Here is a 26,363-nt window from a genome sequence, read left to right as displayed (position 1 = left end):
AAAAATAATTTTAACAGTCTGCTTAACATTTTAGCATCTTTGAGTGTATTTCAAGGCATATGAAGAAAGAAAAAAGCTACCTTCTTATAATTAGTCAAGCCTGTAAGATTAGTTGATGGTACATATTGAGATCTTATGTCTGCATAACTTGATTTTCCACCATTCTGTCTGTAGTTATAGGTGATGAAAATATTTTTAAAATTGAAACAAGGCTACCAAATTTTAAAAACCTTGTCCTAGGAGGAAAAAAAACCAAGCCAAACCAACAAAAAAACAGAAAAAAGGGGGATACGACTAATTTTAAAAGCTCCAGTTGTCAATATACTGTCTTACAGTGTCTCTACTACACAGTCTTACCCTGTCTGCTTTCTTATTTCTGAAATGAGTCTTGACTTACAATCTGCCCCAAATCAGAAAATTTCTTTCACAGCCACAAAAATTGAATCCTCAGATCTCAAAATGCATATCACTCACTAAATAAGAGGTGTATGCAAATAAGATGAAAACTACCATATTCATAGAAATTTAATTAACACAAAAACACTACATAAATATCCAAAAATAAGAACAACCAGTGCAGTGATGAATGCAGTTTGTGGAGTGGCCTGGATCCCAAGATCCTGTGTTGTGTGCCTTTGATCCCCATACGACTGTAGGCAGAATTAGGTACTGAAAACCGAGATGCAGAGGAGCGTGTTGGAAGCTGCCTTGAGCTAAGAACAGAGCAGAGGCCTGGCAGGAGCTTGCTTGGCAGCTGCCAGTTCAGACCACTTCTGGCACTTCTGAACAAAAGAGCGCTGAGTTGCTGCAGAGCAGACAACCTGCTGGCTCTGACAGGGCAGCTCACAGCATTAAACCCTCGTTAAAGCTGAGTTCAGTGCCTGACATACAGCCAGCCACGCCCTGGGAATCTCTGCTATGCAGACACTGCTTGGGACGATAAGGAGAAAGGGAACAGTTACCTCCACTGAAGCTGCTGCACTCTGGGCAAGGCATTGGGATAGAATCACCAGTGCAAAAAATAAAACTAGCTGGTTCTTCAGTTTTCACCTAAGCTGAACTTCAGTTTACATATAAAATGAATAACTCCTCTCTTGGGCAGTAAATGCTGCAGAATGCCTTAGAAATTCACTGCAACCTACCCCACCCTAACCATTCCATTTATAATCTTAAACCACACTGGTTTACATAAAAGAAACTCACTGAAACTACTGGCAGTTGGAAGAGCAGATAAGAAATACAGTGCCCCCATATGAAATCAGGCCAGCTGCTTTCCTGTCATTGTAATTCAATGAAAGCAACACCTTTCCATGTCTATAAACCCTTTAATGTACCATCAATTAATCTTTCACTGCAGTTACCAGCTAATAGATGAAAGAAAATACAGGAATATATTAGAAACTGACAACTGACTAAACTCTGTGCTGTTAATCATTCTAAGCAACAGCCCTGTGTGTTTGCAGCGCTGTAACCACAGACACACCTGCAGTGTGCACAACACGCACAGAAGGAGGGGGGGAGAAGTTTGTTGTGCATCTTTGAGCAAAGCCATGCTGAGGTTATGGAAACTTTGCACCAGAAGGTGTCACATGAACAGCAATAGGCAGCAAAGTGCAGATTTGTGAAAAGTAGGTACAACAGAGGGGGTGGTAGCACAAGCTTCTCCTCTACAAGCCTTCCATCCAACCCAGGGCAAGAGTAACTCCCACAAATGACACATCAGTGTGCAGCCTGATCCAGCTGCAATCTTTTCACTGACTGTAATGACATTAGAGGAAACACTTTGGCTCCAACCCCCTTCAAATTTTGGTCGTACAGCCTAATTGTCAGCACAATCCTAATTGCTATACTGTCAATTTCCATGTAAGCCATGCTAGTTTCCTGTTAAGTCATCAAATAGCTATCCTGTTAGAGCAATGATTGGTCACTACCCCCTGAACAAAACTTTCAGTTTTTGTAAAGATTTATATATCACATCCAGATTTTTGTGCCATCTTCTTCATTGATTTGGTATTTTTTTATTTAGTGATTTTGCACTAGGGATCATGATTTATTAATCTTGTGCTTGCAGTTCATGAACTCAAAGTAAACAATTTTAGGAAAGAAACCTGCAAAGTACACTAAATGCTTTATTATTTTTTTTAAAGTACTTTCCCACATTTACTCAACCATTTCATTCCATACTTTTATGATTTATTGACCATTTGAGCTTTAGACAAATTCATTGAGGCTGAGTTTTCCTAAAATTAAAAAAACATGAAAAATATAACATAAAAAAACCCAAAAAACTTGGGGGGAAAAAAGGTAAGAAATAATTTGACAAATGTTTAAAATAAAGACAATGTATTAATATGCACAGATGTTGCAGCTGTGAAGCACTGAAACTCTAGTGGCTGTTAGTGAAGTGACAGTTTTAGTGAAGGAAGTCATTAGACTAGAATTTCTGTCCTTACTGTACCTCTGCAGATGACCCTGGATAGTCTGAGGATTCTGGTGGCTTAGAAGGAGTTGATGTTTTGCTGTTTGTCAACCATGGTTTACCATAGTTGCGTGTTAAATGATGTGGTGTCTGTATGAAACAATGGTAAATCAAAATATGAAGGACAGTAGAGGAAAACAATGTCATGGAGAAGGATACCCAGGCTTTTACAGGGAAATCAAATCTCAGTAGAAATAAAAACTAAGCAGAAAGAGTTAATGACAAATGTTCTAAAATGAAGACATGACAGAGTTTATTTTTCATATGAAATGGAGAGGTTTGTTGATCTTTCTGAGCAATTCCCAAATTGCCGGTTAGCTCATGGGGCACTTTAAATGTAGAAATTTTTCTACTGCCATGTTGCAAACAAACAGTAGAGGAAACACATTCAAAACACTTCTCAGATCCTCCCCAGACTATGAAATAAAATGGAGATATTTTTTCTCCATCGGCTAGAGAAAGCACCAATATTACTGGAGCAAGGAAAAACCCAAAAATTCAATCTATATCCCATTTGTTAACCAGTGCAGTTTTGTACATTTCTCCTTACCTTCGGTGTACTTGTAGTAACAGCTTGTGGGGCAGCTGCCTGGCCAGCTTGACTTGACAGAGAAGTAGATCTGTTGGGAGAAGCACCTCTTGAAGAGGGTCGTGATCTACGGCCCCTTGGTCGGAAAGCTGCCATGCTCTGACTGGCACCATCTGCCAAAATGAATTTTTCACGCAGCTCCACATTTGTCCTCCCTTTAGCTGCAAAGAAAGGTGTTCATTGAGTCAGATATGAACGTTGTCACAAGGCTGTTTATTGCCATTTTTGCCATGCCAACTCCAACACATTTTAACAATAAATAAAATGCATTACTGTGTAATGCATTTATTTTGGACACAGAGGAGTTATGTGCAGAACTCATTTATTCTAATACTTTATGCCAGCATTTTTTTTGGAATGAACCACTGTCAAAGGAAGTCAGCGTGATAATGGAATGCTCAACGTGCTAAATCATTGTTAATCAATCAACTATTAATACATAGACACAACCTGATGGGCAGTTTTGCTAACTCTACAGCTATTCATAATAAATAATACTTGCTTGGATGTTCTAGAAGAAACAGCTAAATACAAATTACAGGAAAGCAGCAAATATATTTATTCAAAACTATGAAGTTATGTAGTTTGGCAACATGCAATGATGAACATAAAACCCAAACTATGATGAGGTAATTGGTGGCTAAGCACTCACACACACATACAGACACACATATGAGAGAATGTTCTGCATGAATAAATGCAAGACATGTTAGCATTTAACTGTGTCAGTGTGAATGACAATTGTTTTTGAAACACTCTTCAAGCGTGTCAAAAAATTAGCTTGCAAAGCACCAGCCCATGTAGGAACATATTAAGCTAAATATGATGGGTGAAGCATATAGTTAAAAGTGTATATAGATATATAGATATATATATATATATATAAAGCGGGAAGGAAATGAAGAGAGAGAAGAGGAGGAGAAGGAGACAAAGAGAGGGGTTTGCCAACCTATAGTAGGCTGAGTGGTAATTGAAGAGTTTGATTCCGAACGTAACATTTTACTCCCGTGATGATGAACTAGAAAAAATGACACAGGACATGGGTCACATTAAAGAAAATCGTTAGCAGGAGAAGAAATCAAGTACAGCAGCTGCATATGCAAGAGACTTGGAGCACCAGGCCAAAAGACAGGACTTGCGCAAAAGCTGCCCCTAAGTGCTCTGAGGTGAGTTCTCAAAGGTCTCCTAGGCAAAAAAGAAATGGCATTGGGACAGACTCGGCTACAGTCCCAAGTACACCTGTGTAACAACAGTATTTATCTGCTGACTTAAAGAAGTAATATAAGCTAAAGTGATTTTATATGACTAGGTGCAATACTTTTAAAGCTGTTTATGACAACAGTTCTTTGCAATGTGATTTATCTGAATACATGAGGAGCACTTGGTGGAAATGCAAATTTGCTAGGTGAAGTGGTTTAGGAAACGTTTGAACCTGCTTCACTGACTTCAACCAGACAAGGATTAGGTACCAATGGACAACGTCCAGTGATGCTGATTTGACAGAGAACAGTATTCTTTAGAGCCACTGTGTTGACATCTGCTCACACATACCCAAGAAAAAGGGATAAAGTACTATAGACAATACTGAGGACTGTAATAAGGAATTCCAATAAATTAATTGGACAGTTATTAAGTATTGTATCTCTCAGTCAACCTAGGAATGAATTGTAACAGTCTACCCATCAACAGGCCTAAGAAAAATGTTTGGTATATAACAGAATTAACCAAGTTAACCCTTCAATGAAGCTAGACCTTCTGAGGCACATTTTATTTTCTACTACCCTGCACTTCTGAGCAATAGAAGTAGAAAGCAATAAAAGAAGTATGACTCTGCAGGCATAAATGACTTTTCTGTAGTGCAAAATCAGGTGTTAAATTTTAGGTAGACCTGTAGTAACACCAATAAATATAATATAACCCTTACATTTAATAAACAGTATATGCAATACATTGGTAAGCAAAAGGACTATTTTTAACCCTGCTAAAAAAGTCACATATGTCATCATAAGATTATGACATCAGTTTTATGATACTACGATAAGAAGTTTTATGGGTACCTTTTAAGCCCATAGACAAAGGTTTCTAGGCCTTAGTGACACACTGCAAATCCTTACAGGGTTTTGTTCTTTTTGAATTTAACGGGGTTTTGTGGTAGCTTCTTTTTGGATTTAACATCCCTTACTTAGCATGACAGCTGCTACAAATACAATGTCTCCACCCTCTCAAGGTCTGTATCAAGCTGTTTAGAAACTTGTCCCAAAGTAGAAGCTGCATGAGAAGGCTGACATTGGAGTAAGGTCCACAGGACAGCCAATATCACTGTCTTCATTCACTAGGTCGCTTGCCTCTCCTGAACCTCTCTGTGCTGTTCTCATGCTATTACAATATTGATGAGGATGATTATTATTATATTCTACAGAACTCTTAAGAAGTGAAAATGCAGTATATTTTATGCTGCTAGGTAACAGGGTGGTATTACCGAGCTACAGAACATCAGGTCACTGTAAAGATAGTGAACATTATAATCTTCCTGCAGTTTTACTACTCTGGCTGCTATTTGACTTGTGTATCTCCCACTCCCTTCACAAATGGCTCCTCTCCAACTGTTTCTCCAAGAACAGTGCCAGGCAGAGGCTACCATCTCACCGCAGAAGTGGGCTTTCCACTGCTGTGTACTGAGAACACAGCACAACAGATGCAATGCCCTGGAGGGCTCAGTGACAGAGCACTCCCTGCTCCCCCGGAGCACAGCCTCCTCCTGACCAGAACATTTTCCACTTGCTTTGTATAAGGCTCAGGGCTCTACAAAGTGCTTCTGGGGAAGATGCCAAGCAAAAGACAAGATTATAGAGACTGAAAGACTGGGAACAGTCACTGCCCAGGGTTTTTTGTGATGGTGGTGTTACTCATCAATTCAACTGCCTTATTTTGATTTATTGTGTTGCTGAGATGGTTTTATTGGACATTTCTGTGTGCTATTTCTGCCAAGTCATACAAGCTGCTTACGTGCCATAAACTCTATCTGGGCTAAGTTCAGTTCTTATTTACACCACTATAACACTGAAGGAACTGTGCAGAAGACACCACAGTTATTCCAGACATACATCAGTGCAACTGAAGAGGATCTCAACCATGTGATTTCAAGTTTACAAAAACGTGACATTTAGTGAGATGATGTTTACAACAACTGGTTATTTTATGCAAATCAATCTCATCTTGAGACAATGAATGGTGACTGCATCCAAATAATATGCTGCAAGTCTTTAACAGTTCTGATACATACCACGGCAAGGATCATTTTTCACTAAGAACTCATCAAGTGCCATCCAGCCACCTCCAACACGGACCATGACCGTACTTCTTAGGATACGAACGAGGCGCAGTTGTTGAGAGTCACCAAACTGGAATAAAAATCAAATGACAGTCTGAGGTTCTCAGTCATTCAGATGCAGTTCAACACTGATAAGTTAAAAAAAATCAGACATTTTAAAAAGTTTATTTTGATATTTAATTATTAGTAAATGCTAAAAAAATCAATTTATTTATGCAGATTATTAAGGCTGTTAAGATTTCAAATCAGATGGCACTGCATTAATCAAAAGAAGATGGCAAGATGGTAAGAAAGAAACTCAGGTTTAATTTTATGCTTGATTCTCAAATGTCTGAGGTCATAAAGGAAGCAAAATTAGTAGTACATTATTTAATTGGTTACAGTCTGCTTTTGTACAAATTAATGAAGACCTATTTGCATTATTTCACTGGTAAAATCTTAAGCAAACACTCGTCTGCAACAGTCTTGATTTTTAATGTTGTCAGCCGAAAGGAAGGCAGCATGGCCTCACACAACCAGTATATGGTCTGGAAATTCAATGTGCTATGAGTGTTGCACAGTTCTATCAATTGATTCATCTGTGGGAATATTTTCAGGTATAGCACTACTGTGCTGACACTGTTTCCCTATAGCAAGGTGCGTGTGGGGAAGGGAACATTAAAGAAGCAATGAATGATTAATAACTATCATTATGTTTGTCATTCCTGTGTCTACACATCAAGGTTCTTCACAGTTCAGAGATGCACAACAATCTGCTTCAGACTAAGATCCTTTATGAATCCATTCTTCCTTTGGGCTGATGGCCACGCCTAATGTATATTTCGCTCTTGGAACCTGTGTAACAAGACCTGTACGTGGTACCTTCACTCAAATTCCGATCAAAGGAAGCAGGACCAAAATGTTGACCTCACAATCGCAAGAAAACTAACCAGAAGAATTCAGTACTTTTTAGAAAGAAGTACTAAAGTATTTTGACACCAGATCACCAGGCCAAGTGCAGTGCACTCACAGAAACATGCAGAGCACTCACTCAAACCAATGGGAGTCGAATGCACCTCTTTGGGAGAATCTCTGACCCTTGGAGAAGGCTGGCCATAATTCAACTGTACCTACTCGCTCCAGTGAGGGGACTGAACAAACCACACAACAAACGTGCTCCCTACTTGTTAGATGACTTCAGTTGTTTGGAACTACTCAAGCCAAGAAGAGAGAATAAGTTTAAAGGAATATTACTTTTAGGAACCAAATAAAAGAAAAGCTTGCTTCTTAATTCAATAATAAATTGTATTTGTTATAAGTAAGAACATTCACATGAGCATTATTGTAAGGACTTTTTAATAATGCATTCAATATGTGCCAAACAAACAACCATTTTATATATATATAGATCAAAGTTTTTTCAAAAATGGCATTCAAATTGATGCTGTTTATTTTCATTGGCTTGTTCCAACCAAAAATTTTTTCTAGCAATTCTGAAGATAGTATCTTCCTTCTTTTCTTTATTTTTTTCCCTGTCCCAGACTAATTAGTCAGTTAGACCCCATCAGGCAAGCACACCAAGGGTCAAATACAGTGCGCTGTGGAAACTGCCCACCTAGCTGCGGTTAATTCAGAAAGTGGGGCTGGAAAGTCACACAGTAATACAATAGTATCTATCATGGCATTTCTTCTCATGGTAACTCAGTTGATTTCCTTCCTAAAATAGCCTGGATACCAACTTTCTTTAAACAGTTTTTAACACTGTTTAAAATAACCAGAGGTAAAAGCATAAGGGAATTTAAGCTACAAAAAGGCCTCTTCTTAACAATAGCCTGTAGGTGATTTTATATATATATAGATCAAAGTTTTTTCAAAAATGGCATTCAAATTGATGCTGTTTATTTTCATTGGCTTGTTCCAACCAAAAATTTTTTCTAGCAATTCTGAAGATAGTATCTTCCTTCTTTTCTTTATTTTTTTTCCTGTCCCAGACTAATTAGTCAGTTAGACCCCATCAGGCAAGCACACCAAGGGTCAAATACAGTGCGCTGTGGAAACTGCCCACCTAGCTGCGGTTAATTCAGAAAGTGGGGCTGGAAAGTCACACAGTAATACAATAGTATCTATCATGGCATTTCTTCTCATGGTAACTCAGTTGATTTCCTTCCTAAAATAGCCTGGATACCAACTTTCTTTAAACAGTTTTTAACACTGTTTAAAATAACCAGAGGTAAAAGCATAAGGGAATTTAAGCTACAAAAAGGCCTCTTCTTAACAATAGCCTGTAGGTGCCGTTCTGCATCAGTAAGAATTAGATGCTCTCGAGAAATGCTTTATGTTTCCCAGATCTGAGAGTACAGATGACAGATAAGAGGATTAACATAATTTCAAACAGTTCTTTCAAAAAGAGACTTGTTCTATATGTGGAAAATATTTTAAATTATTGCTTAGATATATTGCTTGAGGCATGTGGCAAGATTATCCACTGCTCTGCACTTTCTTCTACACTTCAATAGTCTCTGCTAGTAAACAAGAGTGCACCCACATTTTCAATATCTTGAGATTTAAAATGGCTATTGCTGTTAACACCAGCGTGTCCAGAATGGATTACATCTGTTATTGCCTTTTTAAAAGCATAAGACAGTAAGAGTATCTGATATCTGGTGTGCATAAGGTGTTTCCATTCTTATGGGGCAGATACAATTTAGCACTTCAGGAAGCTGTGTATCAGTGTGTAGCACAGAAGTAAGGGCTGGGTAGTGTTTCCTCCTGAGGGAGGACTCACCAGTGACCCAGCTGACACAAGGTATTCTTAAACACAGCTCCGATACATTATAGACTTGCCATAGATCCTTGAAAACACTTTGGGAGAGGGATTAGCCTAAATGGGAACAGCAACTTTATTTTGCCTATTTCCAAAATACATATTTAATGATTCACTGCCTTAGTACATAAAATAATAACAATCAGCTAGGTTTTTAATCAGTCTGCTTGATTGTGTAGAGATTGTACCCTTTTTTGCAAAGATGAAAGTATTTTTTGTGCAATTTGCAATAAGTAAGTGATACGACACTGGGGTCTGTTTACCATGATTAGCCCTTAATCGAATGGCCTAAAAAGATATAACAGAATTTTGAAGGATTCGACTATAAAACTCAAAATTGATTAGATAATCGTAATCTCTACAACTGCAGTTTAAATGCTCAAGATTTTTTTGCTATGGGAATTGCTGCTGACTATTATATGGTTCCTTTAAAAGTAATATCCTTTACAAGGAAAATGACCAAAGAAAGCAGGTGAGGGATTGTAGAGGAGGGATCCTGAGACAAGGAATGCTCCATAGCATTTAAAGAAATACCACAGCTGACCAGCAATGAATTAGCTGAAAATGAAAGGATGGCAAGAAGACTGACCATTGCAAGCTTAAATCACTATGCGTTAGAAAAGGGGGGGAAAAAAAAAAAGGGAAAAAAGAAACTTCATAACACATTCCACTGGTTTATACCTGATTTCCCAGGAAGAACTGATAAGAAATGAAAAATGGAAGAAAGACACGATTAGTTTACAGGAAATTCTCTACATGACTCTAGAACACATGCAAACTAACACATTAGACATTCTAAATAAGGTATCTACTTGAGACATGAGCAGGTAGCCAGACATCCAGAGACTGAATATTGGAAAATATTCAAGGCCTTCATTTCCTTCCCATTGCTGTTTCTGTGGTCTCTTAAAATCTACAAGTACTTATTAATCTCTCTTAGCCAAATATTGCATATTTTACCTGAAATTGTTCTGGTTATTGAATCCAGGGGTAGCAGATCTTTCTCTACTGTGTGATATTTATTTTTCTGAGATCTAAAATCATTCTGCAGCTATCTAACACTTCGCTTATACTTCAGAAGTATGCGTGTTCCAATAAAATGACAAAAGAGTGTAAAAATGATTGAATACACTTTGTTAAAAGATTGTTGAAGTACAACACAAATACCACAAGAAAATATCAGTTACTGTTTTTATGAATCTAATAGAAAATCAGCTATAGTTTAAACAGTTAAAGTATCCAGGCAAAAAGACCGGCTTTTGAGGAGACATTGTACGTATGCATGTGTATGGATGTGTGCAGTTAGCTTTTAAAAATTCCTGATTGAAAACAGCTTCACATATTTTTAGTCTATATGTTCTAACAAGACACAAAAATTTTGACAATCTTAAAGAAAATGTATAATTGTCATTCAAGATTTTTGTGAATTCATATAGCCTAATTCCTTGTGTAAACCGAGTCATATGAAGACAGCTGAGAGAACTGAGGTCCTTAAAAGACTTACCCTGTACTTGTTATCCCCAATCTGTTCCACTTGAAACCGTTTCGCACATTTACATTTCGCTACCTGCCTTGTAACCTGCAAAAAACCACAACAGGACAATTACTGTAAATACCACATTTCTAAAGATTTGTGTGCCTAGTAAACTTCAAATTACATAGGAGTGAAAACAAAATGAATTCTTGTAAAAAGTTACTCCAGGAGAACAGAATGCAACCTAAGAAAGCAGAAAATATACCTCATCTTCAATTTTGTCAGCATCTGTGAGAGGCTTGTATGCATCCTTGTTTGGATGAAGAGCTGCTACAAATTCATAGTAGTCAATATATCCATCACCATCTCTATCAAAAATGTCTGCAACAGCACTCATTTCAAGTCGGCTTGTAGGGAATTCTGCAGGACAAAGACAACAACACAAGTTAAATTTTTTGGCTTTTCAATCCCATTACAATGAGAGGCTTTATCACAAATATTAAAAGGTGATTAGGCATTTGGTGACAGATAGTGCTTATCAAAAAAATAAGGACATTCAAACAAGTGAAGGAATCTTTCTGAAAAAAAACCAATCCGGATCTCCGGTGTTACCCAGATATTGGATAAAATGAGCACCATAGTGTGGCTTGAAGACAGACACAAAAGCAAGGGCACAGAATAAACTGTAAGATATGTTGGGGGGAGGGTAAACATTTTGACCTTCAAAGTGTATAAAACACTAACAAAATAGTGAGGAGATGTCAAGCAAGCATTTCACTGCTAATTAAATCTGGAATGCAAAGCCTTCCCAATGTAGATCTATGCATGGTGTTCCATGAAGTCCTTCTTTAGACCAAGTTCACAATGCAGAGTATTAACCCACACAGAGATTTCTTGATTAAATGGTCAAAGAAAATGTCAAGGTGATGAACAGGGATTATATCAGGAGTGTTTGGCAGTCATAATAAATTGATACCAACTGCATTAAAAGAGTAAACTATTTAACCTCTTGGTGATATCAGGTTTTTTTAATAAATTTTTGTTAATTCAAGCAAAACAGCAATATTCACATATAGTGATCTTTTACTCTATTTCCTCAAGTAGGGGGGAAATATACACAGTACAATATTCTCCTACTGAGCAACACTAAAATGAAATACTAGGAGCAGCCCAATTCTGAATCATTACTGTTCAAAGCAAAAGTCTCCATGATTTGAAGATAAAAGATTATTTTAAGTATTAGGCCCTTATCTGTTATGAGTCTGTTCCTAAAAGGAAGCATGATCACATACATGTTGTGGAAGACTTACATTACCACCAACTGTGCACACCTAAGGAATACCAATCCATCAGGAGAGCTAGGAAAATTCCTTTCCTAGTTCGATTGCTCAGCATTTGAAGCCTTATTATACAGGTATATGAATATTGTCATGGCTCATCGAAACACTGGTTTCAAAAATTACACAGTTTCCTTCTATAATTGAGACTATTCCATGTAAGTTCTTTAATAAAAATCGTATAGTCCTATGAACTGATCTTGAAAATCATCTGTAGGTTATATAAGGTACTTTTTACTATTATGAGTAATCAGTCAAAAAGTAATTGTTGAAGTAGCTAGTATACTATAAGAATGACAATCTGAGTTCAGTAAACCATCAAACTACTAATTAGGTAATAATATAAATGTGACATTTGTAATCCGATTCACAATGTAAAATAACTGGAAAGAGTTTCTAGAATCTAGAAATATTTTCAAGTAAAATAATTATAAAGTAATACTTAATAAATTCAAAAAGGAAATCTGTGACCTTCTAACACAATAAACTGTATAGTGTAGACTATCTAGACGAGATGACTTCATGAGATGTTTGTTCTAAGTTCAACACTACGTTAATTTTAAAACTTACTTGAAGAAAGAATTCCATCGATAAACTCCTGTCTTGTAATCTTTCCATCCTGATCTTTATCAATCCTTCTAAAGAAGTCCATCACACGAGACTTCTTATGGTTCATCCATCGCATGTATTTTTTCCTCCAGATATCAAAATCAAAGTTGGCAAATTCTCTCAGCTTAAATAAAAACAGAAAGAACATTTTTTCAGCTGAAATCCATCAATCTAGAACATCAATGAGATAGATACCATCTGCATTTTGTTGAATAATTGATTCTTTGAGGACCTATGCAAGCATTTTAAATATCTCAACTCTCCTCATTTAAAGTGAGGATGACAGCTTTTACAGCACATTAAAGCACATGTACCACAGTGTTTTCAGTTAGCTGTGTCATACAATATAATATGGAAGTTGTTTACAGTATTGGCAATTTAATCCAGGGTAAAGAAAATTATGCAAAAAGTATGTCTATTCTGTACAGTGCTTTTCTGACCTCTTCAAGTCTGTCCAAAGCATCATTAAGTTTTCTTCTTCTTTCCAGGGCCAGAAGCCAGACTTGTTGCCATTTGCTGACTAAAAGGTTTACCCGTGGATTCTTGGTTTCAATTTGTGCCTGGGCTGCTGATGGATAAATGCCTGGTGTTGGGGAACGCTTTCCTGTTAAAACATGATAAAATGCACAGGTCTCACCCAGCTCAAACAAAACAAACATTTACAAGAAATGCACTTGACCTTCCTAAAATTATTCCTTCCTGTCTCAAATAAGGAGATCATACCCATACCCCAAGATGATTCTATATAATGGGATGATTTTTTTTTTCTTTTTTTTTATCATTCCTGGGGAACAACCCAGTGGTGGTTACAGTCTCTTTTATCTAGCCAGAGCAGCTAGTGAGGGTTCCACAAGTCAAACCACACAGTTTAAATTAAATCTTCGTTAATCTCTCAGAGTTGCAAAGTAAACAACCTCATTTTAGAAGCAGGCTCCATGTATGGGCAAGTATAAAATACAATGGGTAAGTATATCTAAAAATACAAAAAGCAATTTCCGCACCTGATGATTCACTTTCCATTCAACTCCACTGAATACACTTCTAATTGGATTAATACAATTTTATAGACAGTAAGAGCACAATTTTGTCTCTGTATCTTTATGTGAAGTTATTTGCACTTTCAGATAATGGTAGATTTGCAAAGACTCCGCATGTACTTGCTCTTGGAAGTTTAAGGGCACAGGAAAGGCTTCACACTTTAAAAACAGCTATTCATGAAGATTAGGACAAAATGTAAAAATACTTGTCCGCTCTTAGAAATTTCTTCACAATGAATAAAAAATGAGAAGTCATTAGAAAAGTCAGCCAAGAGAATTTTACAGTTTCACTAGAAGTTAATCAAACTTATTAGATTATTAGCAATCTGTAAACTTTATAGATAGAGCAATGGTATGTGTGACACACCCCAAAACACGCTGTTACTTACTTCCTGCTCTCCCCTTATCAAGGACAGGAATATGAGATTGTACTGGAGAGGGTTCAAGTGCTTTCCTTTTATAGGTCTTTGTAACTTTATCCACATCAGGCTGTTTTCTGGTCATTTCTTCCATGAATGTCTGCAATCAGATAGAGGTGATCTTAATTAACAATACACAAAAGTAACCACGGCAATGAAAAATGCACACAATAGCAAAACACCAAAGTTAAAAGAAAGGCACAGAAAGATACTTATAATGCCAGCCTCACAAAATAAACACAGATAAATGTTTTGTAGATAAGAAAAATCAGCAGTATAAGCTTTTAAGATCACTATGGCCTGGCTGTTGAAAGAAGGCTAAATCTAAAACCAATCTGTCAAATTCCTTTATTAACTGTATACGGTGAGGTGATATATAACAGAATTCTGCCTCCAAGATCTTGCTGTCCAAACTACATTTCACAGAAGCGAGCCAGCTCTGTTGTGTAAACTGGGGTAAGTCTATGAGCACTGCCTACACCAGCAGCTCCCTCTGGCACTTCATAAACCTGTTTTTGAAATCCAATCAGTAAAGCCACACTGCAACGTTATTTCTAAGGTGGCAGCACTATCATACATTTCATGTGGGTCTTCTTTCATTCCTAGTATTATCCTTGCTTGTATTCAATCATTATAAGAAAAAATAGCAAAGGAGATTCACACTTGGTCATGAAGCCTAGCTGAGATGTGAGCCCCACGTGAGTGACACATGTCACTTAATAATCCTTACCTGATGTTCGGCTATAAGTGCTTTAACTTCCTCAATCTCCTGGGGGATAACCTCCTTATCTTTTTCAGTTAGTGTAGTCTCTGCCCACTGCAACCAGGACAGCAAGGCTTCCAGCAGTTCCTGGTTAGCAATAAGTGCAGCCAGAGCTCCTGCCAGTCTCTGTTGATGTTGTTTAGCCCATGCTAAGACCTTGACGAAGAAACCAGTATGTGAGTATGTGCACATCTGAAATTCTTAACAATGTATTTAAAATTGCTCTGCTAACTGTAAACCCAGAGCTACTTCTTAGGCCTACTGATGTTTGAATATCAAAGCTGTTAAACGTAGTGGCTGATCACTAACAATAGCTAGGTCACTAGAATTCCTAGTTCAACACATTTCTTCCACAGGTATTCAGGACCAGGCACTGCTAAACACAGTAATTAGCACATTCAGTCAATATAATAAGAATTTTAACAATATGTGTGAGTTAGTGAATCACACAGGATTTGGTGTCAGTTCTCCTCCTGGGCACTCCTGAAGCCATACTTTGCTATCACCAGGATTTTGTTTTTCAAGCTTAATATAAAACAGAAAATATCACCTTAACAGCTGAGAGTATAACCTACCTGTAGCGACTTAAATAATTTAGATATCCTAGATTTAAAATATGTTGGACTGAAATCCTCTCCAATGTAATCAGAATCCTTTACATTTGCCCTGTATTTTCTTTCCTTTGTAACTTCTCAATTTCTCCCTAGAAACTATTGGCTTTCCTCACTTGGGAAGTGTCAGACAGTATTTCCTTTAATACATACAAACAAAGAAGCTTGACCATCTGCTTTAGCTCTTAAAGCCCTGTAAGTTTTGAAATAAAGCCTAGGGAAGCACAGTATTCACCTCCATCACCACGGGTATTTTAAATGTTTAGTTCTCAACAGCTGGATCACTTCCTCACAGTGTAACTACCACATTACTTGTCAGCCATGTTCTAATTAAAGATGGACTGCTGCAATGAAGATGGTTCAACATATACTGACCTCTTCAAACCTGGCTCTGATGATTGTTATCCAGTGCTTAATGGTGGTGATGGAGTCTGGGTGGCAGATAGCCAGAATAGCTTCTCCCATACCTGTTGCTTTATTCAGTTCTGCCTTTTTCTCTTCCAGTTTCTTCATAAATTCCTAAAACAGAGGTAATAACTTTAATTAGATGCTGACAAAACTTGCAAGAGAAATCTGAGTGCATAATCTGGAAGGTCATGAGCCTTTTGACTGATCAAGCAGATCCAACTTGCAAGAGACAAGTTTGACTTGTATGAGAAAAGCTTAAGTGTTTAAAAAGCCTATTCCACATAAAGTACTAAAACAAAGCCCTAAAACCCAAGCTTGCTGCTCCTTAAAAGCCCCATGCTCTAAAGATGCATGCCCTTCATAAAGAAACAAAGGAAAATCACAGCATTTGGAAGTGCTGTAAACCAGATATATGATGGTTAGAATCACTATTGGTATTATTTCAACGACTTGGTTTGTCAGTTACAGTACTTCTTCATAATAAACTATCAAGCTCCTACCAGAGGCTGGAAATGTCCAACTATAATTACATGCTCAGACAAGATGACAGAGTTCAGGAGCAGCTATACTAAACTAACACAAATGTGACAACTCAGCAGCTGAGGGGGAAAGACACAGCATGTGGGAAAAATCTCATAAAAGCAAAAGGATGTTTACAGCTTTAGGCACCCAAGCTGATAGTCACTGGTATTCCTATGATGGCAGGACCAGAACTGGATGTGAGGCAGAAACAACAACAAAAAAAAAGACAACTGGAAGGAGGACTTTTCCCATGCTTTTTATAGCTTGCATTTCTTTCTTTTTTTTTTTTTTTCCCCTTGCCCTTTTATTTTTGGTTAACCATCACTACTACAATGGTTTTACTTTTCTGCCTAAATGTTATGCAAGTCTGTGTGTCTTTGTGAGCATCCTTAACTGGAACTGCTAATATCTCTCAGTGTCTAGTGAAAATTTTTGTTATACTTTAACATCTTTAATTAGGCTACAAAAAGGAACCACATCTCTGAAAGCTTAACTCCTCCTCTTTCTGGCCATAAAGGGCTATTTTGGATTAAAGATGAAATTAAAGAGGAGCCAAGTCAAATCCTAGACAACCCAAAATCACCAAAACATCATAAAAGCAGGTTCTTCATCAACTCATGATGACATTATCCTGTGCCTTTATAAAGTAAGTATGAAGTTATTATGAAATAAAAGTGTAAAAGACATAATCTCTTCTACCTTGTTCTGGAACTGTGGAATATGTAGGCTCTACATTTAAATGTATTTGTTGCTAACTGATTTTGATTTAAGCTTAAATTATTGCCAAAGTTTAAGACCCAAATCATAATAGCACACCTTCTTTCACAAAAACGCATGCATCCTTACAATATTTCAGTTCAACATGGATTTGGAAAGGTTGAATTGGATTGTAATGAGAGATTACCAAAATAAGCCAGAGTCAGGTGGAAAATGGGCAAAAAACCCCCATTGTGTTCCCCTGCCCAGCTGTACTAGAACGTTTCAAGAATTAAAGCTATGACGCACTATTCACAGTGTATTAAACTCTCCCTAATTGTACTGAACTCTGTGGCAAAACAGTGGTACAGACACATTTACAGGAGAGGAAATGGGATGCTTCTCATTGAGCAATGCAGTGCATTAACCCACTGCAGCTCAGTCCCTAGACAGGCAGACAAGTGACAGATATCTCTCTGAGATAGCAGAATTCACTAAATCATGTGCAATATTCAAGAAGAGAAAGATCAGAAATAGGCATAAAGATGGACCGTTTGGATAAAATATTGTCCTGAAGAAGCATTTCTACATGTAGTTGAATACAAATGCAGTAAAACTATTTTATGAGTCACAGTGACAAAAGGAAGATACATTTCATATTTATGTAATAATTTCAGTCATATATTTTTATTTTAATATGCAGCTTTATAATGCATACATGGTATTTAAAAATAATATATATTACTTCTTCCCTTATTTTCTTTTTGTCTTCTTGAAAACTAATGTTATAAGCTTAAAAGGAGATATCACCTACTCAAGAAAAATTGTGAGAGTATGTTGGAGTAAAAGCTTCTCTGGACTCAGGCCCAGAGGAAAGCCAAAGCACAGGGGTTGAATTAAAACCTTTGAATAAGCTAAGATACATGAAGCCACACTGAAGTGAAATAGAAATATAGATCTTTAAATTTTAGTAGAAATATGTGCTAAGTGCCTTAAACATTAAAAAGCTGTAGCAGAGACCTTAAACACAGTTCTTGCTGCACCAGTGGTACCTTTTCACAGAATTCTTTACTTTAGGACAAAATATAGATAGAATGGTACTGTTCACATATTTTAGATGGAGTGTTCACATAAACAAGAAGAACTGATAGAAACTGTATATGCAAATCTGTGTAATACATGTGTAACACTTGCATAAGACTTACGAGTGTTAGAATTAGACCAGGATAGGTTAAGAAAAAGAAAACTAGAATTGTGTGTTAATCTTATTGGTCAGTTAACAAATATAATCCACACTTCTGTAACAAAAAAATAATAACAGAAGAAACTGGAATTAGAAGAAGAAGCTGTTTGCTGTTGTCGTTTGGCCTTATCACGTAACCCCCTTGAACTCTGCCTTCAAGAAAGCTATGAGACTATGAAATAAAGAACTTAGCAGAACAGGAGCCTCCTCTGCTCTCTTACCCTGGTCCAAGAAGGAAGGGTACCCCGTCAAAAGCTCAACAAGAGTAGAAAAACTGTAGTGCCATAATCTTCCTTAGCTTAACAGTTTCTCTATTTCTATTCTTTGCCCTTGAAGAGGAAAATGTGGTTGGGAGAACACCTTCTAAAGCCTACTAAAAAAATTTAAGTGCAGTATGGCCACATCTAGCACCAAGACTGGTTGTGTTGTGCTAGCTATCATCCTTCTCAGCCGGACAGGGTTTCTCAGAGACAAACTTTGCTTTGGGGTTCCAAGTTACGCTTCAGCTTTGGCAGCACAAATTTTGAACTTAGTACAGAAATATTTTGCTAGTCCATCTATAGTGCAGAGGAAGACATTTCAATTTCTATTTTCTAATTATTTCAGTGGACCTAAGATTTCACTCAGTTCTTTTCTCTGTATTCAGGAGAGTAAAAAAATCAAATAAAAGGGAACTGGTGAAGCACATGTGGAGGAAAGGCAGCTAAAAGACAAATGTCATTGCATCAGGTTGCTGCTGCCAACATTAGTCAACACATTGTCAGGTTGCTACATCAGCACATGCTGATGTATACATACATTTGATGCATACATACATTTGCTAGCTTATGACTGGCATCCAATTTCCAGGACCCTAAGTTAAAACTGAAAACTTTTTCAAAACAGCATTCTAAGTACCTTGAAAACTCCTTAGTTAAGAGCCATTTAATAGTTGCATCTTGCATGCACTCCTCGGCATAAAAATATTATCAAACTCAATTTAAACAGGATGCTTTTCCAATCTCCATTTCATAAATTTTGCTATAACTTTCTTCAGAGCAATGATGAACAAATACAGGACTTATAATTTGTTCTATAACACTGTGGGCACTACACTCTTGGTATTATCACTACAGCATTTACAAGAAGTTTTGCGTAGGCTCAACTGTGCATGTTTGCAGCCCCCTATTAGGACAGTGAAAATTTGACCTCTATGATCCTTACTTAGCCATTTTCCCATTTCCTTACTGCAAAGTTAGTTTGATGGCCTGTAATCTACTATCTGCAGTACCTATGCCAGTGCAGTATTTCAGTAGCCAATGCATGTGAAGTATGACAGCACACCATTTCGCCATGACAAAAGGTTCATGCATGACAACATCATTCTGCTGACATTTACAAATGACCTTGCAAGAAAGGTATATGCCAGTTTGGTCAATGGTGCTAAGGAGACAGATACACTTTTGCTACTGTAGCAGTCTGTGTGGTAATTACAGGCATCATACCCCACAGAGGGGTTTGCACCTCTCTCTAAATGTTTACAGCAAATTTCTAAAGGCCCATTATTTCCTTAATAAGCCAAAATGACTCAAACAACAGCCCAAGACTAGTCTGGGCATCAAACTGTTAACTACATTAAATTTCTAGCTTCTCTACAGAAAGAGTTGCAAAACCCAACACTGGATGCTGGATAGAACTACCTGGGATAGACTCTGCTGCCTCCTTTCCTCTAATTTTGCCACCTATCAGAGCAATTAGAATGAAGAGGATCCTGGTCATTTTCTTGCTTACCCTGTGCTGCTCTATCAGTGTACGCAAGGCCTCTTCATCATCTGGAAGGACGCCGTGGAAACGAAGAGCCTGCTCTGCCTCTGCCAGCCACTCCAAAAGGACATGGACAACAGAGTGGAATTCTTCTGCCTGTTAAGATACAAGAAGTCATGGTCACTCATGTGGTGACCTGACCGGCACACTGCAGCTTACACAAGGAGATTGAGCCCACATTTGGAATCATTAATCATCCAGCAGTACCGGCACATTATCTTTCCATTAAAAAGTCAATGATACACAGCACTACATGTTCATAACTGTAAAAACAGCTCATGCTTCCCAAAAAATTATAGGAAGCCTAAAAGCCTGTTCATGCTTTTAGGCATCTAATTTATAGTGTATTTGCAGCTCAGTTGAGAAAGTTCTGCTTTTACACTGACAAATTACACAGGAGGTGCTTTCAGTGACCAGCTGGAGAGATGAGAACCGTATTGTCTGCACAGCCTAAAGCACCAGTTAAGCAAAATGAATTGACAGCCTGTTGGAGAGTGACTCTTTTGTATCTAGAGAAAACAAGGAAGATTCACCTTTGGGTACAGCCATGTTCAGACAAAATTAGTGTTTGTGGTAAGTTCAGGATTGTGTCTGCTGAGCAAAGCAGAGCAGGAATATTATACATAGTGGATACATTGCTACTGCAGGAGCCCCATCCTAGCATCAATCCAAGCTAGTATATCTTCAGAGAGCTGTACATCCATATTATCTCAGGTTTGGAAATAATACAGATACACCTATTTATTTGGGATGGGTACCAGATAATGCTGACATACACAGACTGTTCTAGGTCGTGACTGCACTCAGCACAACTCTATTTTTAATTGAAAGCACCTCACTGTGCATTGTAATTGTGCCAATGTAAAGAAGTTTTCAATACCCAAATTTACTTCTTTCTAGTAGGGCACAAAAAGCATAAATATGATTGCAACCCCCTGCTTCTTGTGAAAGGGGCATAGTTCTTTATCATCCTTCATATTTGTCTGTAACTTCAGTGATTTCCTTAGATGGTAAGGTCTTTGAAACATTTGTTTTGCATTTGTAGTAGAGACTAATAATAACAGTAATAATAAATGCTAACAGGCACTATTTATGTGCTGTGGTAGAGGGATAGACAAGGTAAGCAATGCATGAGCAAGTAAATGAGTATTTTCAAATGAAATGAGAGTGAATGACATCAAGTGAAAATGAAATTAAATTTCTGGCAACTAAACTGCAAGATATTTTCACTGCTTCTCGTACAGTACATGTAGCAACATTATTATTCCTCTACCTGCCGAAGAGCCTGTTCCAGTCGTGTTTGCTTGGATACTGACAGGGCACAAACTGTCTCCCAGCGAGTGCTTAGCTCCTGCATTTGGACTTTGACCCAGGAAGAGTCATCACGACTGCCTTCTATCAGCTCCCTGGCAGAGCGCTTCAGAGCCTGGACACTGCTTGTTCTTTTTCCCAGCTCCTTCTGGAAAACCTAGACACCATCAAATATATTTGAAATGTTTAACTCATTAAGGCATACTTATGTAAAAAACAAGAGAAAACTACTGGTTACAAAAAGAAATAAAAACACAGATTTATTTCTGTCAAGAATAACTCCATCTAGGTGATGCAAAACACCCAGGTTCTGTTTGTTAGATTCCATAGGAAGATATTAATACTCTCTTCTATAATAATAAAACTGGAATATGGTAGGAAAACGTCAGACAGATCCCAAGAATCCATTCTGGTGCAATGCAGGGGAAATCTATTCTCCTTACCACTGCTGGCTTTCCATTCTTTATCAAAGCAATTGATCTGACACAGTGATTAACACATAAGATGGCTGTGGCAGGAAAAGATCAGATCAAAAGATAGCAATCAAGGAGAGGGTTTAAAATCATCAAAACAATCCCCATCTGGGGGTCTAACTGTAAGGTTGTGGCTCTTCCTGCTTATTCATATATTTATGTGGGAGTATGTTCACATTAGCAGATGGAACAAGCTCCAGTTACTTAAGGGAAGTCATCTTAAAAGAAGATAATTACAGTGTGCCCTGCCACTGACTGCAACTTACTTGGGATGGACAGTGGGATTTCAGAAGCAACTGAAGCATATTGCAGGCTAATTTTTACAGACTACCGTTGTTTCCAAACACTTTTTTTATGAGGCCCAAAATCTCCAGTGGACATGAGATACTGAAAGTCACAGAGGGACCTTCACCTCCTAATCCTCCCAGGCTGCAGAGCTCTGCTGGTGTGTCACCTTTGCAATACAAGTAACCTCAGCAGCCATTTCTTCTGACATACTGAACTGCAAAACTGGGGTTCAGAGGTAGAGTCCAACATGTCCTACTTGTTCCCATGTCCAAAACCACTTCAGTAAGAAAATACTGCAGGTTTCCAACGTGAGCTTCCTGGGCCATGGTCTAGTTGAAATCTGTGCACAACTTTAGCATTGTAATTACTTTTCTCAATAAATATACAGCAGCCCCACAGGTCTGAAAGGCTGTAGTCATGACAAGTGCACTGGACATTTGGTTAGCAGATAAACTAAAAAAGAGCTGTCTGCCCCAGAGTTTTCCAGTTAAATAATTTTTGTCATCTCTTGCCCCTAGACATATATTCGCAAACGCATATCTGTGATTTATGACATGATATTGATAAATACACAGGGTAGCACAATCAAATAGAATATCTCAGTGCTAACTGGTGTCAATGAGTCACTAAGAGTTGTCCTCTTTCAAGTATGTTTTATAGCATTTTCTATTGTTGACTACGTTTGTGTTACAAAACTAATTCGTATTTCTAAAAATTACAGATTAGTCAAAGATAAAGATACATTAAAATGTTACATTTATGAGCAATCCAGTAATTAAAAAACACTATTTTTGGAACTACCTTGTGGTTGTCAATCAGGTTCATTACTAAATCAATGTCTCCATGTACTGGCTGGTCTTCTGCTAGTTGAGGTTCAATTTTGTATAACCAGTCAATGAGAGCTTGCAGAGCATCAGTAAACTGTCCCGAAAATAGCAGGGCTTCCTCCAGTTTATTTTGTCTGAGAGGGGAAAAAAAACCCCAAACAACCACACACACACACACACACACACACACAAAAATCATTTATACATTTTAGGAAAACAGTTTCAGCATAAAATAACAGAATCATAGAAGTGTTAAGGTTGGAAAAGACTGGTCGGTCATTGAGTCCAACTGCTATCCCAGCACCACTGTGTTCACCACTAAATCATGTCCCCAAGTGCTACATCCACATGCCTTTTGAACACTTTCAGGGACAGTGACTCAACTACTTCCTTGGGCAGTCTTCTTCAATGCTTCACAACCCTTTCAGAGAATAAATTTTTCCTAAAATCCAAGCTAAACCTCACTTGGTGCAATTTGAGGCAGTTTCCTCTCATGCTGTCATTTGCTGCCTGGGAGAAGAGACCAATCTCACCTGGCTACAGCCTCCTTTCAGGCAGCTGTAGAGAGGTCTCCCCTAAGCCTCCTTTTCCCCTAAGCCTCCTAAACACCCCCAGCTGCCTCAGCCACTCCTCATCAGGCTCGTGCTCCAGACCCTTCATGAGCTTCGTTGCTCTTCCCTGGACTCACTCCAGCCCCTCAATGTCTTTCTTGTAGTGAGGGGCCCAGACCTGGACACAGCACTCGAGGTGTGGCCTCACCAGTGCTGAGTACAGGGGGACAATCACTGCCCTGGTCCTGTGGGACAGACTATTGCTGATACAGGCCAGGATGCCACTGGCCTTCTTGGCCACCTGGGCACACGTTGGCTCATGTTCAGCCAGCTGTTGACCAGCACCTCCAAAGAACTTCAAATCAGTTTCCCTTTTTAAAGGGCTCTTCCTTCCCCTTCCTCCCCTGCTCTTCTTCCATACCATTAGGAAAGCATGCATTTGCAGTATTTTACTGCTTTGGCATTCTTAATTATCAGACAAGCTAGCCACTCTGGTTCTATTTTTATCAAAAAATCCCAAAAATAGAAGCCTTTTTCTTATTTGATTAGTAAGTAGTTGAGTTTCATTTACCTTTCCACTGACTTTCCACAAATTGTATCCCATTTATCTCTTAGTTCACTCAACATATCATCAAGCTTCAAATTGTCATCAGCCAAGGTGGTTTTCTCTTTCAAGGAACGTCCAGTCCTATTGGTGGTATCATACACAGAATGTTTGGCACCAAGAGATTTCTGGAATTCCTATATATAGGGAAAAAAACCCCAAACATGTATCATTACCTGTTTAAAGGCCATTGTTAATTAGTTTTTGACATACTATTTGCAATATAAATTGTAAATGTTGCTGCAAGAATAATTTACACTCACTGCAAAATTTCTATTCTAGTGCCACAGTACACCTGGGGCTTGACACTAGCAGACCCCTGCCTTTTGTCCTTCTTTGGAAATGTAGCTCTATGCTTACTGGAACAACTTTGGGAAAATCCCTCCTTCAGCGAGGGCAATGATTCCTGTCCTACCATAATATTCCCAAATTTCAGCCTGGTGGTCAGAAGGATGTGAAAGAACTGCTACTTTGGGAGCCATTAACTGAGCATTCTTTGCACTGCATTCTTACAAGCTAAGATTTCAAGCCACTTGTAGAGCTCCCCAAGAACTACAGAGGTTATTCTGTTTTAGCTCAACACGGACAAGCTGGGAAACCTCCAAGCACATGCAGCAGCCAGGTAACACCCCGATAACTCAATTTGTGCTAGAAGTCAAAATCACAAGCAGGTTTCTGTGCCCCGGGACTTTGGACAATGACAATGACAGAGTCTGCCTGCCAGCTCTGACAGCTCCTTCTGCACAGATCCTCTGGAATCTTTTCACAGGCATAGAAGAGCACAAGAAACACAGTTCATCTGATGCCACACAGGAAATAAATTACTGACAGAGTAAATAATTAAATAAAGGAACACTGCCAAAAGACAACACCAGCCCAACACGGCAGCTTTTAAATTGCAGCAATGCTTGAAATTTTTTTATTTCACACCTTCATGAATTGCTAGCAGGGAATCAGTTGAAAAAAATATAAATCACAAGTTTGCTTTAGAAAACCCTTATATACAGAATCAAATATTCTTTCTTCATTTTTGTTACCAAAAAAGCAACATTTGTTTTGTAATTTAGTATTTCCTTACTATTCTTTCATTTTCCTCATATAAAACAAGAAAACAAACTTAAGAAGAGAGATAATTGTCAAGTTAGGACTACAGTAAAAATAAATAAAATTTTCAAAATAATCAATTTTTTGTAACAGCTCCTTCAATACAAACATGTCTATGTTTCTTTTATTTGAGGAGTTTTGTTAACTACTTAACTACTAACTACTTAACGCTACACAGAGAATGTTACTAGATTTGCACAAGGAATCACAATTAAATTTCTGCCACAGAAAGATAATACAGGAAAAACAGATTTAAAGATGGCAAAGGGTTGCAGTTAGTTCATTCCTTGAGAGTAAACTTTATCTACTTTCATTTGACTTCAGGTATAACAGAGTAGATTTGGTTTAAGCTGCCAGGAACAGTCAGGTAAGTTAATCACTGAGATTTTTTTCAGCTAGATACCTTCCTTCTCAGGAAGATGGGCACATACAGATAAAATTAGCCGGGTTCATATAAATGTGCTGTAAGAACACTCAGCATTACCACAGGAATGGTTTGGGTGACCTAGTGCGGGTTTTTCCATTCCTGACTCCTAAAAATGAGAAAAAAATTCTAATAAACAGACCACAAATAACCCCCAAAAGTCCCTGGCAACATGCTAGATATGAGTGAGAGAGAAAACATATTATCTTGGGCTTTCTTTTTCAGGGACTTTTTTTTTGGCAGTAACAACTGGCAAAGAGCAAATCCAAATTATTGCTTACAGCACACATTCAGTTGGGATAGCAAAATCCTTAACTAAATGGAGCAAGGAAACCTTCAAGGCTGGACTGAAAAGACAAAGACAGACACAGGGTATATGTGGGAGTGGAAGGAAAAGACTCAAAATACAAGGAAGGACATTGCAGTGTTGGGAGGTTTGACAACTCATTAAAAAACAATTGAGCTGATTTCTTGAGAGGGTGGTGTTTGAAGTTTAAAGTCACAAAGTTCACAGAACTCCCTCTCTCACACACATTTATATCTTTTCTCCAGATTACCAGTTTCAATCCTTATCTCCCTGTACCAATTTCATCCCATTCCTTAATGAGATTCAAGCAACTCAAGCAGGCTTTTTACATGAAAGAAGATGAAGAAAAA

At 37.9% G+C, this 26,363-nt stretch overlaps 1 protein-coding gene across 11 annotated transcripts in view; it reads right to left on the bottom strand.

Moving 5' to 3' along the window:
- Window positions 1–26,363, bottom strand: part of DST (dystonin) — a 207,282-nt gene that overhangs the window by 2,915 nt on the left and 178,004 nt on the right. For 5 of the 11 annotated variants that reach the window (XM_017739217.1, XM_017739218.1, XM_017739219.1 and 2 more), the window contains 16 exons: window positions 24,146–24,315; window positions 22,998–23,157; window positions 21,398–21,592; window positions 20,092–20,220; window positions 15,828–15,971; window positions 14,809–14,997; window positions 14,049–14,178; window positions 13,063–13,226; window positions 12,584–12,746; window positions 10,942–11,096; window positions 10,707–10,781; window positions 9,884–9,901; window positions 6,352–6,469; window positions 4,018–4,086; window positions 3,030–3,229; window positions 2,459–2,569 (listed from right to left, as the gene is read on the bottom strand). In XM_017739217.1, the coding sequence (XP_017594706.1) occupies window positions 2,459–2,569; window positions 3,030–3,229; window positions 4,018–4,086; window positions 6,352–6,469; window positions 9,884–9,901; window positions 10,707–10,781; window positions 10,942–11,096; window positions 12,584–12,746; window positions 13,063–13,226; window positions 14,049–14,178; window positions 14,809–14,997; window positions 15,828–15,971; window positions 20,092–20,220; window positions 21,398–21,592; window positions 22,998–23,157; window positions 24,146–24,315 (2,190 nt within the window). The remainder of the gene's footprint in view (window positions 1–2,458; window positions 2,570–3,029; window positions 3,230–4,017; window positions 4,087–6,351; window positions 6,470–9,883; window positions 9,902–10,706; window positions 10,782–10,941; window positions 11,097–12,583; window positions 12,747–13,062; window positions 13,227–14,048; window positions 14,179–14,808; window positions 14,998–15,827; window positions 15,972–20,091; window positions 20,221–21,397; window positions 21,593–22,997; window positions 23,158–24,145; window positions 24,316–26,363) is intronic. The other 6 variants (XM_017739223.1, XM_017739224.1, XM_017739222.1 and 3 more) reach the window with 3 other exon arrangements.

Source organism: Corvus brachyrhynchos, unplaced genomic scaffold (assembly GCF_000691975.1).
Source record: "Corvus brachyrhynchos isolate BGI_N302 unplaced genomic scaffold, ASM69197v1 scaffold136, whole genome shotgun sequence".
In the NCBI taxonomy this organism is placed as follows: Eukaryota; Metazoa; Chordata; class Aves; order Passeriformes; family Corvidae; genus Corvus; species Corvus brachyrhynchos.
This window is presented reverse-complemented; position numbering and strand designations above follow the sequence as displayed.